General features: G+C 41.5%; 1 protein-coding gene across 1 annotated transcript in view; it reads left to right on the top strand.

Annotated features, from left to right (window-relative positions):
* Positions 1–15,119, top strand: part of LOC139330725 (glypican-5-like) — a 49,243-nt gene that overhangs the window by 10,809 nt on the left and 23,315 nt on the right. Inside the window, exons 5-8 of the mRNA XM_070961807.1 lie at positions 549–721; positions 892–951; positions 1,484–1,606; positions 10,521–10,641. Coding sequence (XP_070817908.1) covers positions 549–721; positions 892–951; positions 1,484–1,606; positions 10,521–10,641 — 477 coding nt within the window. The remainder of the gene's footprint in view (positions 1–548; positions 722–891; positions 952–1,483; positions 1,607–10,520; positions 10,642–15,119) is intronic.

Here is a 15,119-nt window from a genome sequence, read left to right as displayed (position 1 = left end):
TTTCCTGGCAGCTAAGACTGAAATGCATATTGGATGTAATTCATTCATTCAAGTCTTTAATTAAGACTCGGGCAATCGGAGACCCTCATTTTCTGCAATGCTGAGCATGAACAAAGACAACAAACAATCAAAAAGCAAACCAGTTAGAGTAGAAATACAAACATACAAAGCAACAACAGTTTCAATTAAAGGCAGATAGTGGATGGTTATTCAGTAAAATCCTAAAGCAACACCAAAAGCAGACTTTCCAAGTTCAGTCCTGACATGGGGCACCTGAAGAACCGGCCAGTCACTGGAATTATTCTGGGAACTTGTGAGATATCTAGAAGGAAATAACAAATCTAACAACAAATCTAGCTGTCTTTGACTAAGTGCTACTAGACCAGAAAATCCCAGCCAGGGGTACTTGGACCCCACTGGATACCTCTGCTGTTTCTTTTGTTCCTTACATGGGAGCTCATCTGATGTGCTGTGGGGGGAACTAACTATGACTTGGCATTCCTCTGAAAGCAGCCACATCATTAGCCTGCACACTGTCTCTTCCTCAGGTAGAGAAGGTGTGTGGATCCCAGGCAGTTGGCCCCATGATGCCAAGTGCAAATCCCACCACTTCACATGTTACAGCCTCTGTAAGTCCCGCTACCGCAGTAACCTCAGAGAGGTCACCGGTGACGTCAACACACTCAGCCGCTCATCAGCGTCTGCAGCAGCAATCCCGGAGGTGAGCTGCATGCATCTGATGAAATGCATGAGTTCCTGTCAGCGGTTAGAGTATCTGAGGTTTTCCCTCAAGGAAAGGTTCTTTTTGCATTGCACTTTCTGTCAAAGCAGAGAAAAATCAACTCAAACACACATTCCTGTGCTTTTGTGTGTGTTTGTGTGTCTCACCAGGTCATTCCTCCTTAAAGGTTCCAGAGGGGACAAGAGTCGCAGCCTGAAGAAACTGTCAAGGTAAATCCGTCTCCATCAGTTGTGATTTAAATTATTATCTGGATTATTATTTATTATTTTTGGATTAGACATTTACTCCATTCTGTCCGTTCACTGGAGTCAGTGTCCGAAGTTTTTCCCCTGGACTTAGGATATGTATTTTACAATTACTGAATCTGTGTGGATTATTCAGTGCAAATATAAGGCCAATAAAGTGTAATCTAGCTGTCCCCACCAGTAATGATCATCAGTCAGTGAATAAGCCAGTTAATAATACAGTGCCTTCATAATTTAATGTGTCATTCCATCTGAAGGATATAGCCATTTCCTAAAGGTGGGACTTCCATTATTCAGTCATTATCAGAAGCGCAGTGAGCTTGTTTCCCCTCTCCATGTTGTTTTCAGTAACTTACCAGAATACATCAGAAGGAATCTCACCGGGAATTGAACACGACAGGTCTAAATTGAAACAATAAAAGCATATGGTACACTGGTCTTACTCTCATCAACAGCAGGCCAAGCGTTCAACTGTGCACAACCCTCTCCTTTTCAGGGAGTTTGAGGGCTCTATCCAGCGGTACCAGTGGTTTTTCTCAGAGCTGCCCGAGATGCTTTGTGAAAGTGAAATGCTGGTTGAGCAGCACACATGCTGGAGTGGCCACGACGTCATAGAGAGGTGAGTGGGTTTGTTAAACTACTTCATAGTAAAGGCAGGACCTACCAAACACCAAGCATATAGAACAGTTGCTCTGACACAATAGATGGTATGAGATGACTACTTGAATGTGGCACCCATTTCTGGCTTTTAATACTCATATAGTCCCATACTGGACAAAAGATGAAAACGCATCCCCATTGCAGAGAATGAAATTTTATTATTTCATTTTAGTTCCAATATGCTGAGGCACAAAGCTAAAACAGCAGAAAAAGGCTACACTGTGTTTGTGTGCGAGAGAGAGAGCGAGAATTTAGATGTAAAAATATTGGCTTTGGACAGGTTTGTGTTAAAAATCCTGGGTCAGGCTTCAAGCTCTGTGCAGCCTCAGGAGGCAATGAAAATCCAAGTTAGTGCATAGCTAATGGCTGCTACAATATTCAACATTCCTCTACATTTATGTGAAACAGAACATTATGAGCTATAAATGACAGTAATGAGAGCTCCATTACATTCATGACTTTGTCTACTTTTCAGTCAGATTTTTTGATTTGAAATGGGGGGACAAAGTGAGAAAGTCCATCTGTGTGTGTGTGTGTGTGTGTGTGTGTGTGTGTGCGCGCGCGTGTGCGTGCGTGTGTGTGTGTGTGTGTGTGTGTGTGTAGCTCCTAATAGTTGCCAGGGTGGGGGGGTGACAGGGTTGTGAAGGTTAGAGAGTTCGTTTCCAGAGTCTTTCTCATGGTGATTACATTGGCAGCTTAAACTGGTACAAGACAAATGGGCACACACACATACACACAAATACCAACACACACACACATGCACGGACTCACATACAAACGTACTCCAATACACACATTCCTACACACATACCAACACGCACTCTGCAATACACAAAGAATATGGAAGTAATTGTGCTTATCTGACATTTCACTGCACACAGTCCCATCTCAACACACACACACACACACACACACACACACACACACACACACACACACTAACCCTAACCTTCACCTAACCATAACCACTATTTGCCTATTCCTAACCCTGTACCTAACCTAACCTTACCTAACCTGTAACCCTATCCTCAGTCTGCACCCTAAAATTTAATGATTTACATTAAGGGGACCTGCATTTTGTCCCCATAAGGGAGGTGAGTCCCCACAATGTGACTGTGTAAACAGATTTTTGTCCCCACAACGTGATAAATACCTCACACACACACACACACACACACACACACACACACACACACACACACACACACACACACACACACACACACACAAAGGTTAATTTCTATCCATCTCAGTAGGAAGCAGTTTCTATGATGGACAAGATTTTCCATTGATGGTCTACCAACCACGTGAAACAGGCCATGTAGCCTTGCAAGGACATCCTACACAAACACACACACACACACACACACACACACACACACACACACACACACACACACACACACACACACACACACACACACACACACACACGTTGCTTTGTCACCGTCAGTGCCACAGTGAAGGCCAGTAAACCTTGTATTTAATGGCTGTGCCATTTCTTTGGACCAGGATAAAAGGTGTTTTATAGTACATAAAAAAACATTCATTACAGTAAAATATTTCATGATAATGACTGTTCCTTAGTAATCTCTGTGACAAGTTAAAGAATTTTTGTAAACTCAATAAAATTGGAGCCTTATCGAACTAATTCATCTTATTTAGCCAGAACCCACCTGCGCATGTGGTGAGGTGTGATTGTGGACTAAAGTGTTCTTGACTGTGTGTCTCAAGTGACAGTAGATTGTCTTTGAGATAAAGAAAGGCTGGAGTTTAATGAACACAAGTGGCCTGATTTGCTGGAGCAGTTTCTAAAGAAAAGTAAGCACAGTGGACAAAATGTTGTGTTTAAAGTTTTCATTTCCTTCTTTATCTACATTCAGGCCATGAAGCTCAGCCCAATCCACCCCAAACCAGAAGTCCCTCCTTACTTTATAGTTTTGTGTGTGGCAGGTCAGTGAGGTGAGGCTTCTGAACATAAACAAGACTGTAAGTTAAATATTCAGAAAGCTTCAGACCGTCATTATCTGTGAAGCACGTTTTAGGGTGAAGTTTTACCTAGAGGAACAGAGGCGATGTTACACTCAGGCTGTGTTGGAGTTCAGCCAGTCTGTGCTTCTCTGACCTCTTTACATCTTCTTCTCTCTTGCATCTATCCATCCACCCATTCAGTCATTAATTCAGCCATCCATTCATCTCTCCATCCATCTCTTCAGACCTCCATTCATCTCCTCCGCCCTCTGACCCATTTCACTTACAAACGTCTGTGCTGGTGAGAGTGTGTGCAACATGCCTAAGGGCACGCTAAATGTTTAACATCAGGATGCTCTCATGCTAAAACAATCAAAAAATTAATCATTTTAAGATGAAAGAAGTAAAATATATCTTACATTTGAAAACAAGCAGGACGTTTCACAAAAGAAAGGGAATATATATATGAAGGAAGCTACAATTTACATCTACAATCTGTTTGCAGTATTTAACAACTTGAAGTAAAAGTCTGAGAATACAACTACCAGCGAGTTACCCTGAACAACACGAACAATTTGGAGACTGATGAGTAAACACTGCTATCAGCTGCCAACCCAGACCAGGCCATATACAAACTGAGGCGATGGCAGCAGGACCCAACTGGCAGCAGACGGTCCTGCAGTCACTGCTGGCAGTGGAGAACAGACAGGGCAGGGAACGATGAAACATCACCATCTTCACCATTGTGTGTGGTTTCCCATCGTGTTATAGACACAGTAGCTCTCAAAATATATCTGTTCTACATAATATAAAAGTACATTTCGACCATCCAGTGACAGTTAAAGTCACAGCCGCACTGAGCAGCTTCCCACCCATCCTTTCTCACACTAAATGTCACTTAATGTCACAGCCTCCATCTGTAGCTAATTTACTGTGGCCCTCTATGAATGGCTCTGGTTTGAAACAGGGGGGCAAATGAACTCCAGAGTGTGTGATATGCAGTGGGGTGCTGGTTCTGTCTCTGAAGCTTTGCTTGACTGGGCTCAACAAGACAAGACAGTTATGGTGGTCTGAGAATGAAGTGTGCTTGAATGTTCACCACAGTTGCAGTCGAACAGTTTTAAAGATGTGTGTTTTGCAGCTGTTAAGACCGACTGAACTATGCTCTTTATGTTGGAGCTGTAATAGCTGATTATCTCCAGGAGAGGGAAGCATCTTATCACCATCCAAAGTAACAAGGCATTACCACCGCTTCAACCAGTGAAGACCTGCCACACCCGATGTTTTGATGTATTTTGTGTATTTAATAATGCATTAAAATCTCTAGTATGTCAGCCGTTAATGCCTCACAGAGTCAGGGAAATGCTGAGAAAGAGCTGTCCGGAGGGGGCGGAGAGGAAGATGATGGACAGAGAAAGTGAGACTAAGTGCAGTTTTTCCAAACCTTTCCAAACCACAGCGTATCGCTTGCACATCTGGTACAAAAGGTATCGGTTTGAGCCTCGGGTGTTAGTATAGTGTGTTATTGTTGTGTGTGTGTGTGTGTGTGTGTGTGTGTGTGTGTGTGTGTGTGTGTGTGTGTGTGTGTGTGTGTGTGTGTGAGTGAGTGTGCGCGCTCGCGTGTGTGCGCGTGTGTATGATAGAACTATGTAAATGACTCCCCAGGAATGCAGCTTGATTTACAATTGAGGTTGTGACTCTCATAATTACACTCAGGTCAGATCACTATCTCAGGTAATTTTATTTTTACTGTGTTCTTTGTGAGTGTGTGTTCCCGCTACAGATGCTTTAAACGTTTGCTGCAGAGATGAGACAGAGATGAGATGAGACACGGATCTGTGTGTGTTACAGTTAACAATCATGCAACAACCAAGGGCAGCAGCAGAGCAGCTCTGTCGTTATGGTGCTGGTGATTTATGTCTGTCGTTCTCTAGATCTTATTAAGTGTCACTCACGGTCACACCTCTCTGTGTCGTCTGCAGCACACTTTCATCATCTGGTGTCAAACAAACAGAGAATCCCAACAGTCATCTGTAATCTGGAAATAGCTCATTCACAGCAATGATGGTTTCCAATAAAGGCAGCAGCAGAAAACGCTTTCGATGTGTAGATGCTATTGATGCTTTCTGCTCCATTTGAATATAAAGCACAGTCCACAAGCTGTGATCTGTAGTTTGATATTATCTATGATTTGATTGGTACGTTTGCCAAATGATAAAATAAATGATTTTCTGTAATTTCAGTCACTTTCACAGAGATACACTCATGTTTATCCCCCCTCCCCCCATGTGTCAGTTCTCAAACTCCAAACTGATAAAAGAGGCAGAAGATATGATGAGTCCAGTAGTCTTTCCCTGCATTTCTGCTCATTCTGCTTGAACTTACTCATTTTAATTGAACACAACAATACTGAAAGGCAGTAAAATGAAAACAAAGAGGCACCACCTCTTCACCTCCAACCTCAGAGAATCTGTAGGCTGTTAAGTGTTAGGTGGGGATGATGTCTGTTCAGCCTTCGACAGATGTGCAGGTGCTGCTGGCAGGTTGCTGTAAGACTGTCTCCTCCTGCAAATACATAATGCACACAGCCAACTCTTCTCACTACTACTGTGCCATAGGGCCTGCTGGCTGAAGATGTTAAACAGCTGATGGGTGAAACAGCACGGATCCTTTCTTCATCTTTTTATCGCATCAATCATTACAGAGCATATTTCATTAGTAATTGATCTTTCAAATACATCTCGCATAGTCACTGAAATTGGCTCATGTGGTCCTTTTGCATTTGCAGTGGAGATTGCACTGACCCTAATGACTATTATCCAATTTCCAATTTGTCCTATCTGTCATCTATCCTGGAATTGCTAATCAATAACAGCTGAAGGCATTCCTCTCGGAACACTCGGGTCAATCTACTTTTAGAGTCAATACTAGCCCCATCTTAGATCTTAGGTGCAAATGATTTAGACAATAAATAACAATAGGAATATTGCCCTGTATATTTACAGATTTATCCTCTTGTGATGTCAGAAAGGATGCCTCTTAATATTTTCAGAGCTGCTCCAGGAAAGGGCCAGCCCTGTCTCAATGCTGTGCGTTTAATCCCTGTGCTGTTCACCAGTCATGTAAATTACATGTCTTTAATGCTTGGTTATCAAATGCATCTGTATGCAGATGACACATGATTGTTTTTTGTAGTTGATTCTGTTGTTGCAGGGAAATTACGCTCCTCTTAACTAACTACAAGATACTAATTACACATTACATACACATGCAAATACAACTAAACTCTTACTGTAATCAGTATCCAGAGTATGCTGCAGCGAAAGCCTGGCACTTGTATCCATTGCCCACCACTGTTTTTTCCTGACTAAATCACTTCATCTCCCTTTATTGAGAGACATAATAACCCTTTGTATTTATTTATCTACAAATGTTGCACAATCACCATCTTGTATGTGTCTTTTAATGCTCTGGAAGGAATTACGGCTTTATTGTTGTTGCACTAGTCTTATGAAACCATCTGCACTTAATCTCCCACTTTAAAACCAAACACTTTATAACCCTGTGTAACCCTGTAAGGCAGACATAATCATAGCCTCATACCTGCCCTTAATTCGCGAACTAATTATGATAATTATTTTCCATTCTCTTCTTGTCTGTTTGTATTGTTTGGTTTATTTCTTGGTGTAACTGTAAACAGGCTGTGTGGTAAAAGAGCGGCTGTGCTCAGCCAACCTTATAAAGGTCAAATCAATTGGCTGTCACTCATCTCACACATTCCTAGATTTAATGAACATTAAGGAAAACATGAGCATGGCAGAATATTTGTGAGGTGCTGACACTCTTGCATGTGTAGCAGATTCATTGGATGTGTGGTGTTGATACTGATCTCCAAAATCTTTGCTGGAGTCTAAGGAATCTTGGGATTTCCCCCTGGAGCACAGTCTGTGGTTTTTAATTGAGCTTTTTTTCATCCTCCCTCCTTACCCTTCTTCTTTCCTGTCCTTTTTTCCACCCTCTTTCCTCTCATTCTGCTCTGTCTGTTGTCTGGGATTGTACAAATCAGTTAGGGGCAAGTTGCTGAACTTTTTGTTGCACATGTTAATGCATTTGCATGCAGCCCAATGTCCTGTTGTTCCATAAGATTTTCAATCCACCTGTTCTTTGCATGTTGCCATATGTAACATCATATACTGTTTTTTTCTATCAACTATTTACTGTCTTATCCCAGACATACAGTAAAAACAAATTCTTATAGAGATTAGATGGGATATATCTTATGATCTTTTGCTGTGCGTCTTTGTAATCATTGTAATCATCAAGTGGTTTCCATGGTGACAGTGCTTGAAATGCTCCTTTTCTTTATGTAGCAACACCAAAGGGATCCATGAGATATGGACTGTCTCATGAAGTAAGATTTGTGGGTTAGCTAGGCTGGCAAACTTCCTCTGGAGTATGTTAATATCAAAGGATTTGAGAAAATGTGTAAATGGCCCACCTACTAACAGCCTCCACAAAAAATGTAACAATCGTCCCATATTGATTAAAGAAACAAGGTGGACCTCACCACAATGGGTCATATCACAAAGTAAATGAAAGAATGTCAACACAGTCACTTTGGGATGTATAATTACAGCACAATATGACCTGATCACATGCGGTCCATTTGTGTATTAAAGCATATCTGACGCTGAACTATGAATAAAAACCGGGGTGGCAGATACAGTACCTACGGCAGGACAATCATGTGCCAACCATAAAACCAGCCATAAAAGTTACCCCACTAATTTATGTACATAGTGTTGTAGTCACAGACCCTAATCAATTGCTCCCTTCCTGTAGCCATTATGTTTAATCATTTACATTTCAATTTTTCTCCAGTAATCCTCTCTGCACTGACAACAGAAATACCATAACAGTAATAATGCAACTCAACATGAAACAAGAGCAAAACTGGTGCTAATTATTTTTCTCCATTTCCACTTTAGGCTACTGAATAAGTCGACAGTGTCAGCAGTATGATGTTTAGTTTATATTTAGTTGATTATATTTGCTATTGTGTGCGTATCCTTTTTTCCCTCTGCGTCATATTATTTTTGCCTCTCTAATGACCTGCTTTTCCCATGAGGATCTGTCATAAATTAAACATGCAGCTCTTGATCTGTCACTGTTATATATGTGATTGGCTGCATATTTAATGTGAACTTGCCCACAGCTGGATTGGAAAACGTGTCTTGCAGAGACAGTCCACGACCACTTCTGTGAGATGAGTTAACATAGATTGCAAATGCCAGGCTTAATGAACCCAAAGCACAGAAAGAACCAGGCTGAGCTGAACTTGCTTTGTGAGTCAGGACATTTGACTTGACTCAAGTAAGACCTTTAGCAGGATGTGACCTTTTTCTCAGGAAAAATGAATGAAATCACAATCTGTGTCAGAGTAAAACAAAGATTTGAGAAAACTAATTAGAGACTTTATGCATCAGATTAAAGTTTCTGGTCAGATCTGACTCCAGACCAGCAGGGTTAGCATGGCTCCAGAGGCTGGGGTCTTCTCCACCACACCATCTCTTGGCATTAGAGAGATGGTCGTATTTTTTTTATTTATTTATTTTTTTTTACACTCAGTTGACATCCACCATGGCTCTGCTCTCTGGTTCCCACAATCCTCTTCCCTTGTTGCCATAGACAGAGTGTGTTTGTATTTCGAGGGTGTGGAGTCAGCGGTTACCGAGTTGGTGGCTGATTGTATTAGCTCGCAAAGCTGGTTTGGAACTTGGAAACTTGGAAAAATATGACTCATGAACTGTTGTTTCTTCTCGTGCTTTTCTCTCAGTTCATCTTCCTTTTGATCCACCCACTGCACCCCCACACACACACACATCACCCACCCCACCCCCCACCCCCACACACACAGACAAAATAATGTGATACTTGCTTATAGCCCACTGCAGAAAGAAACATCAGTATGCGAGCAGATCAAGGATCAAACTCAGTGATGATGTTCATTTGCCACATGCAGGCTCTATTTGTCATTTAAACAAGTTCAGTATGAAGTCCTTATATGCACATATCTGCAGAAAAGTAGCTATTAGCAGCCTGAGTGGAGGAAAGCATTCAGAAAAAGAAGTGAGAAGAAGCCAGAAACCAGGAGGCAGGCCCGACCCTGTAACAGCTGGTAACAGGCCAAATTAAATTTGTTGAAAAAGCTCTGAGCTTATAGAATAAAAGATCTCCCATACCTGTTAGAGACCTCTATAGGGAGGGAAAAGAAAAAAAAAAAAACTGCCCTTATGGAAGCAAAAGAGCCTCACTGTGTACTGGGAGAAAGATTATTTCAATTCGCACCATTCAAATCCATTTCTAACATTAGAGTATAAATACAACATAACTTCATCAAAACTGCCTTTGAAAATGGTCATAACCAGTAAACATAAAGAAATATCTGAATTAAACATGATCATTATGGGAAATTTCTTGGAGTTAAATGACTGTTCAATCATGATAAATGTGGTGGAGTAAAAGTTACAGTACATTCCTCTGAAATGGAGCTGAAGTGTAAAACCTCACCAAACGGAAATGAATAACCATGTTTACGTTGCTCTTTAGGTTTTTAGATGGTTTAGGTGTTTTTCACCGTTAAGAGATAAAATCAATAACAAGGTCAATACCTTTGTGTTTTTGTCAGGAGTAAATAAACTTGACTCTGTGTGTGTGTGTGTGTGTGTGTGTGTGTGTGTGTGTGTGTGCATGGGGGGGGGGGGGGGATCACTACAACCTGACAGAACACACTAGTATAGTGACTGTGGGAAAACTGGGGCAGGGGCACAACACACACACACACACATGCTCAGAACTGGGGCAGAAAGCGCTGTATGTCTATCTCTTCTCTCTTTCCATAGTTATGCAGGTCGTGTGGTTGGCAGCACTTTAAAAGCCCAGAGGGAGAACCCGGAGATGACCGTCCGTAATACAGATCCTGTCCTGAAGGGGGCCAAACTGAGGCTGGAGCAGCTAACACAGGTACACACACACGTGCTCACTTCAAATAAGAAATAGTGCGTGAGATAAATGTTGGCACTCTCCATCCTCACAATTTCTTATTTGCAGCAGACCATGGAATGATTTCCCCTCCTTTCAGTGAGATTTCAAAGGCGTAATATTTAGTTTTTTACCCCTCAAACAGCAAGGCCTACAGAGAGTCAGTCCCTTCTTCATCAACACTATTATCTAGAGCAAGCTATCCTGATTGTCTTGATTGTATAACACCGACAGACATTTGTGGTCCCAAGGTGATAATTCTTGATTATTTTGGTGACCTCATGACCTTTTATCTAGTGCCACCATTTGTTCAGAATTTCTCCTTGATGAGCACAGCAAAACTTGTCTTGATGTCTTGAATATCCCTATCTATGTATGTAACACCCTGTCTATGAATATTTTCCCAGAGGATGACTACCCCTGGCCTTTCTTAGCACCACCATCAGTCAGAATTTTCTTCTTATCAAGAGGAAACTGAATGAGGAGATTCTCATGAAATCTACTGGAGTTATTCATTACATGCAGAGACAGTTTCCATTCTGGACACAAGCTTTTTATCTTTCTTGTGCCGTCATCATCTGGCCAAAATGTCAACGTTGCATCAGCATGAACTTTGCAACATACTTCATAATCTGATAGGCATTCCAGCATATTGTGTTTTCTAGTTCACATAATGCTCTTCTCAGGGTGCACACAATGAAGTCAGTGTTTGTTAAAAGGAACAGCTCCCTCCAGCCTCTATATACACCAGTACATAGCTGAAGCCAAGTTCAATGAATTGGTGACCTTCTGAGTGTGCAACTTATCTTTGTTTGTTGCATTATGAACCAAAAATCTTGATCATTCGTAATAGGGTGGCTTTAGGGTTTCTTCCTTTTTCTACTGAAATGGCTTCGGCTGTGACAATGATATTCATTTACCCCACTGTGCAGAGTGTGCAGTAGCCTCTGTTGCAAACCCTTTATATTGGAGAAGCCAAGTGTAGATGAAGTCAAAAGAAGCCAAAGGATCTGGGTGATTTCATAACTCCTCCACAGAGCATTAACACCTTCTACCATGATGTATTAAGGTGGTAATAATTCTGCAGGAATGTTGCTTCCTGCTCTTAGTGGATGGATTATTCATATCCATGCTTAAATAATGATGTCATTGTTAGTTTGATCTTTGGCTGTTAGTATTATTATTATAGTGAAATATTAAGTTCAACTCTTGACAGTGAGATGAAAGTGTGATGCACGGGTGCTAAAGCTAGCTGCTGGAGCCTGCGTTCTCTTGGTGTGTGTGTGTGTGTGTGTGTGTGTGTGTGTGTGTGTGTGTGTGTGTGTGTGTGTGTGTGTGTGTGTGTGTGTGTCCTCATTTTCATCTTGCTCTCAATCATCTGTTATCACCTCATGTGTGAAGCACTGCTTAATCCAATAAACTTAAATGTCAGCACTCCAAAGAGATGTAGATAATAACATGCAATAATAAATTAATTAATTCAACAATTAGACTAGATTTACACAGTCCTTTCAAAGCTCTAGACAGCATGGTAATGTGGCGATGATTTGCATGAATGATTCATAAAACCGGACAAATATGATCACATAAAATTATGTCAAGGTTATTCATAATGATGATTCATTGTTTGCACCAAAGACTGTGGCCGTGTTTGGGATACTGAAGAGACAGTGAGGCAGGCTGATAGACAGACAAACAGGAAGACAGACAAGTGAACAGGGAGGAAGATCAAACACACAATTGAAGAAGACAGCCGAGGAACATATTGTTTTTCAGCTATTAAAGAATAAGAGTGGCTTTTGTTACAGTCAACAAATCCCAAGAAAACAAGAAAAACCCATCGCATTAGTCCGACTCTCAGAATTTAAGGCAGAAGGTTGATGTATGTGGGATTGATTCAAAACAAGCTGCAGCGCTCAGGTTCATCGTAATAATAACAGAGTTTTATGGCACAGAGCCGAGGAATCAGACTTTACCTACACATACAATACTGCTACATGCATACACCCCCTCGTCAAAAATGTATCTACATGACATCGCTATGGCAGCTATGGAGATACCTCCTGGGGACTGGTAGAACTATGACTGGCCAGCATGGGCTCTGTTTGTGTTTTCCCTTACTGATGGATGTAGATTGTTGAGACAACATGTAGCGAGGAGGGAAAAGGCTCAGTATTCTTCTCCTTTTCAGTAACGCACACCCAGCAAAGGATGCAGACCTGCTCATTCTGGCCTGCAGCTCACTATTACAGTAAAACAACGTATGTACGCTGACCAGATTATCATGAACTGGCTCAAACCATTTATGAAATAAAGTTAATTACAAAACAAATCCATGAGATGTGAACAGTTCGTAACGTCAGTGATGTATGTGAGTGCCGGGGTGAGATATAAGATGAAGTTGCAGGCTCCCAATTTAGCAATGAAACAAGGTGGACCTTCACATTGTCACTCACACCGCAAAGTGAATGACTGTATGGAAACACAGCGGCTGTCTGCATTATAATTGAAACATAAACTAGATGCTGAGCTAATTATAAATCAAAACCTACATCGGCTGCGTAATCATAAGGTGAAGAATGGGAATTGTAGTTTGTCAACAAAACCTCATAAATTCTATCAACATAAGTGTTGGTTTGTAAAATTCAGGTGGAATCAAGCAATAGGATATGCTAAGCTTTATTTTCCTCCTTTTGCTGTTGAAGCTTTTTCTATGCTCCGTCTAATTTAGGTGGTGAGTCCATTAATCATGTTGCATTTACATGGAGGAAATGCCAAATCAGCATCTCCCCCCTCTGCCATATACACAAACACACACCGCACGCGCACCGTGTAATCATTTATGTTTGAGATCTACTTTCTCAGCCTATTAATTCTGTGTAACCCGAACACATATCCTACTAGTCTGTGATTTGTAGAACACTGAAGCTATGATGTACACCAACACACAGTCACACACCATGAGGATGAGAAAAGTCAGAGGAGTGTTTACATGCCTGACAGATGGATGGTGGGAAGCACTAACAGACCACAACATGAACCAAAAGGAAAAGTCAGATATAATGCAGCTCATCTGCATTGCAAACTATATTCACTTCAAGGGTTGTGCGGTATTTCCATCTTTTTGATAGACTGAGAAAATGCACGTCTGTTTACAGAAGCAAACACACACTGTGAGCTGTTGTTGTCCTTTGAATAAGTTTAGAGTTACCTTTGTAAATCCAGGGCCTGAGCCAGGCTTCTTTCATCCAAGCTGCCCGAGTGCTTTCTCTGTGAGGGGAGCCATTTATTTGAAGCACACACATTAATGCACGCCGTGTATTAATAATTATTCATGCCTGTCATGTATGCCATTTACACACTTGCACAGCTAGGAAGAGACAAGGTGCAAAATATGAAGCAGGACAAAGAAGCACCCTTGGAATTTTAATTATTTTGTCGGGTGTGTTTTGGAGGTCTGTCTTCCTTCAGTGTTTCCTTCAGTCTCTTCTTATCATTCAATGTTCCAAATTTGTATTACGTGTTAATTAGACCTTTGCAGCAGTGGGCTGTGTTTCACACAGGCTTTTCCCTCTAATGGGATTCCATTAGCGTAGCCACTCGCTTATCCTCGCAATTAAAATTTGTATGTACATGTTCAGCCAATCAGGATGTATCTAATCAGCCCTGTGAGGGCTGCCCCTGTATAGACACGGGGGAGTGGTACCACCACTGCATCCACAGTTATGCACTCTTTTTTTTTTAAGTGACTGCAGATGGCAAACCTGCCAAGGATGGCTTCATTAGAGGACTTTCAAATTCTGCTCTTCCTTTTGTGTCTTGCTCTCACCCAGTACTCCCAGGACTGACGTTTATATTGGGTGATTATGCAGCATGCAATGTACGTCCAGTGGCGACAGTCAGTACCAATACAGGAAGTGAGAGGAGACCTCCATAGACCTGAAGTTAATCTTTGCTTTGTTGAAAGGAATAGCTGACATTTTGGGAAATATGCTTATTTGCTTTCTTGCAAAGAGTTAGATGAGAAGATAGATTCATATCTGTCCACTGAAAATGAAGCTAAAGCTGGCAGCCAATGAGCTCAGCATATCACAAAGACTAAAAGGGTGAAGGGTGAAGCAGCTCGCCTGGATCTGTCCAAGAGTAACAAAATGCACCTCCAGCACTAATTAACATGCTGTATCGACTTGTTTGATTTGTACAAAAACTGTACCAATTAGCACCAGCTGTGGATTTACAGGGGCTAACATCATAGTCTGGTTACCTGGCAACGTTACAGAGATGGCAAGACTCCAAGGAAGCTATAAAAGCATTGCATCACCATGTTGTGCATGAATGCACATTGGTGCCACATTCGACAGCTCTTGGCTCAGTTAGCATTGTGTTTAATGGGCAGACCACCTCGTCATTTCTTCAGTTTCTTCTCATTTACTTTTGTTTTCAAGGTTCATTTTGTTTGA

This window comes from Chaetodon trifascialis, chromosome 4 (genome assembly GCF_039877785.1).
Source record: "Chaetodon trifascialis isolate fChaTrf1 chromosome 4, fChaTrf1.hap1, whole genome shotgun sequence".
Taxonomy (NCBI): domain Eukaryota; kingdom Metazoa; phylum Chordata; class Actinopteri; order Chaetodontiformes; family Chaetodontidae; genus Chaetodon; species Chaetodon trifascialis.
The sequence above is the reverse complement of the archived record's forward strand: the minus strand, read 5'-3'. Positions and strand labels throughout refer to the sequence as shown.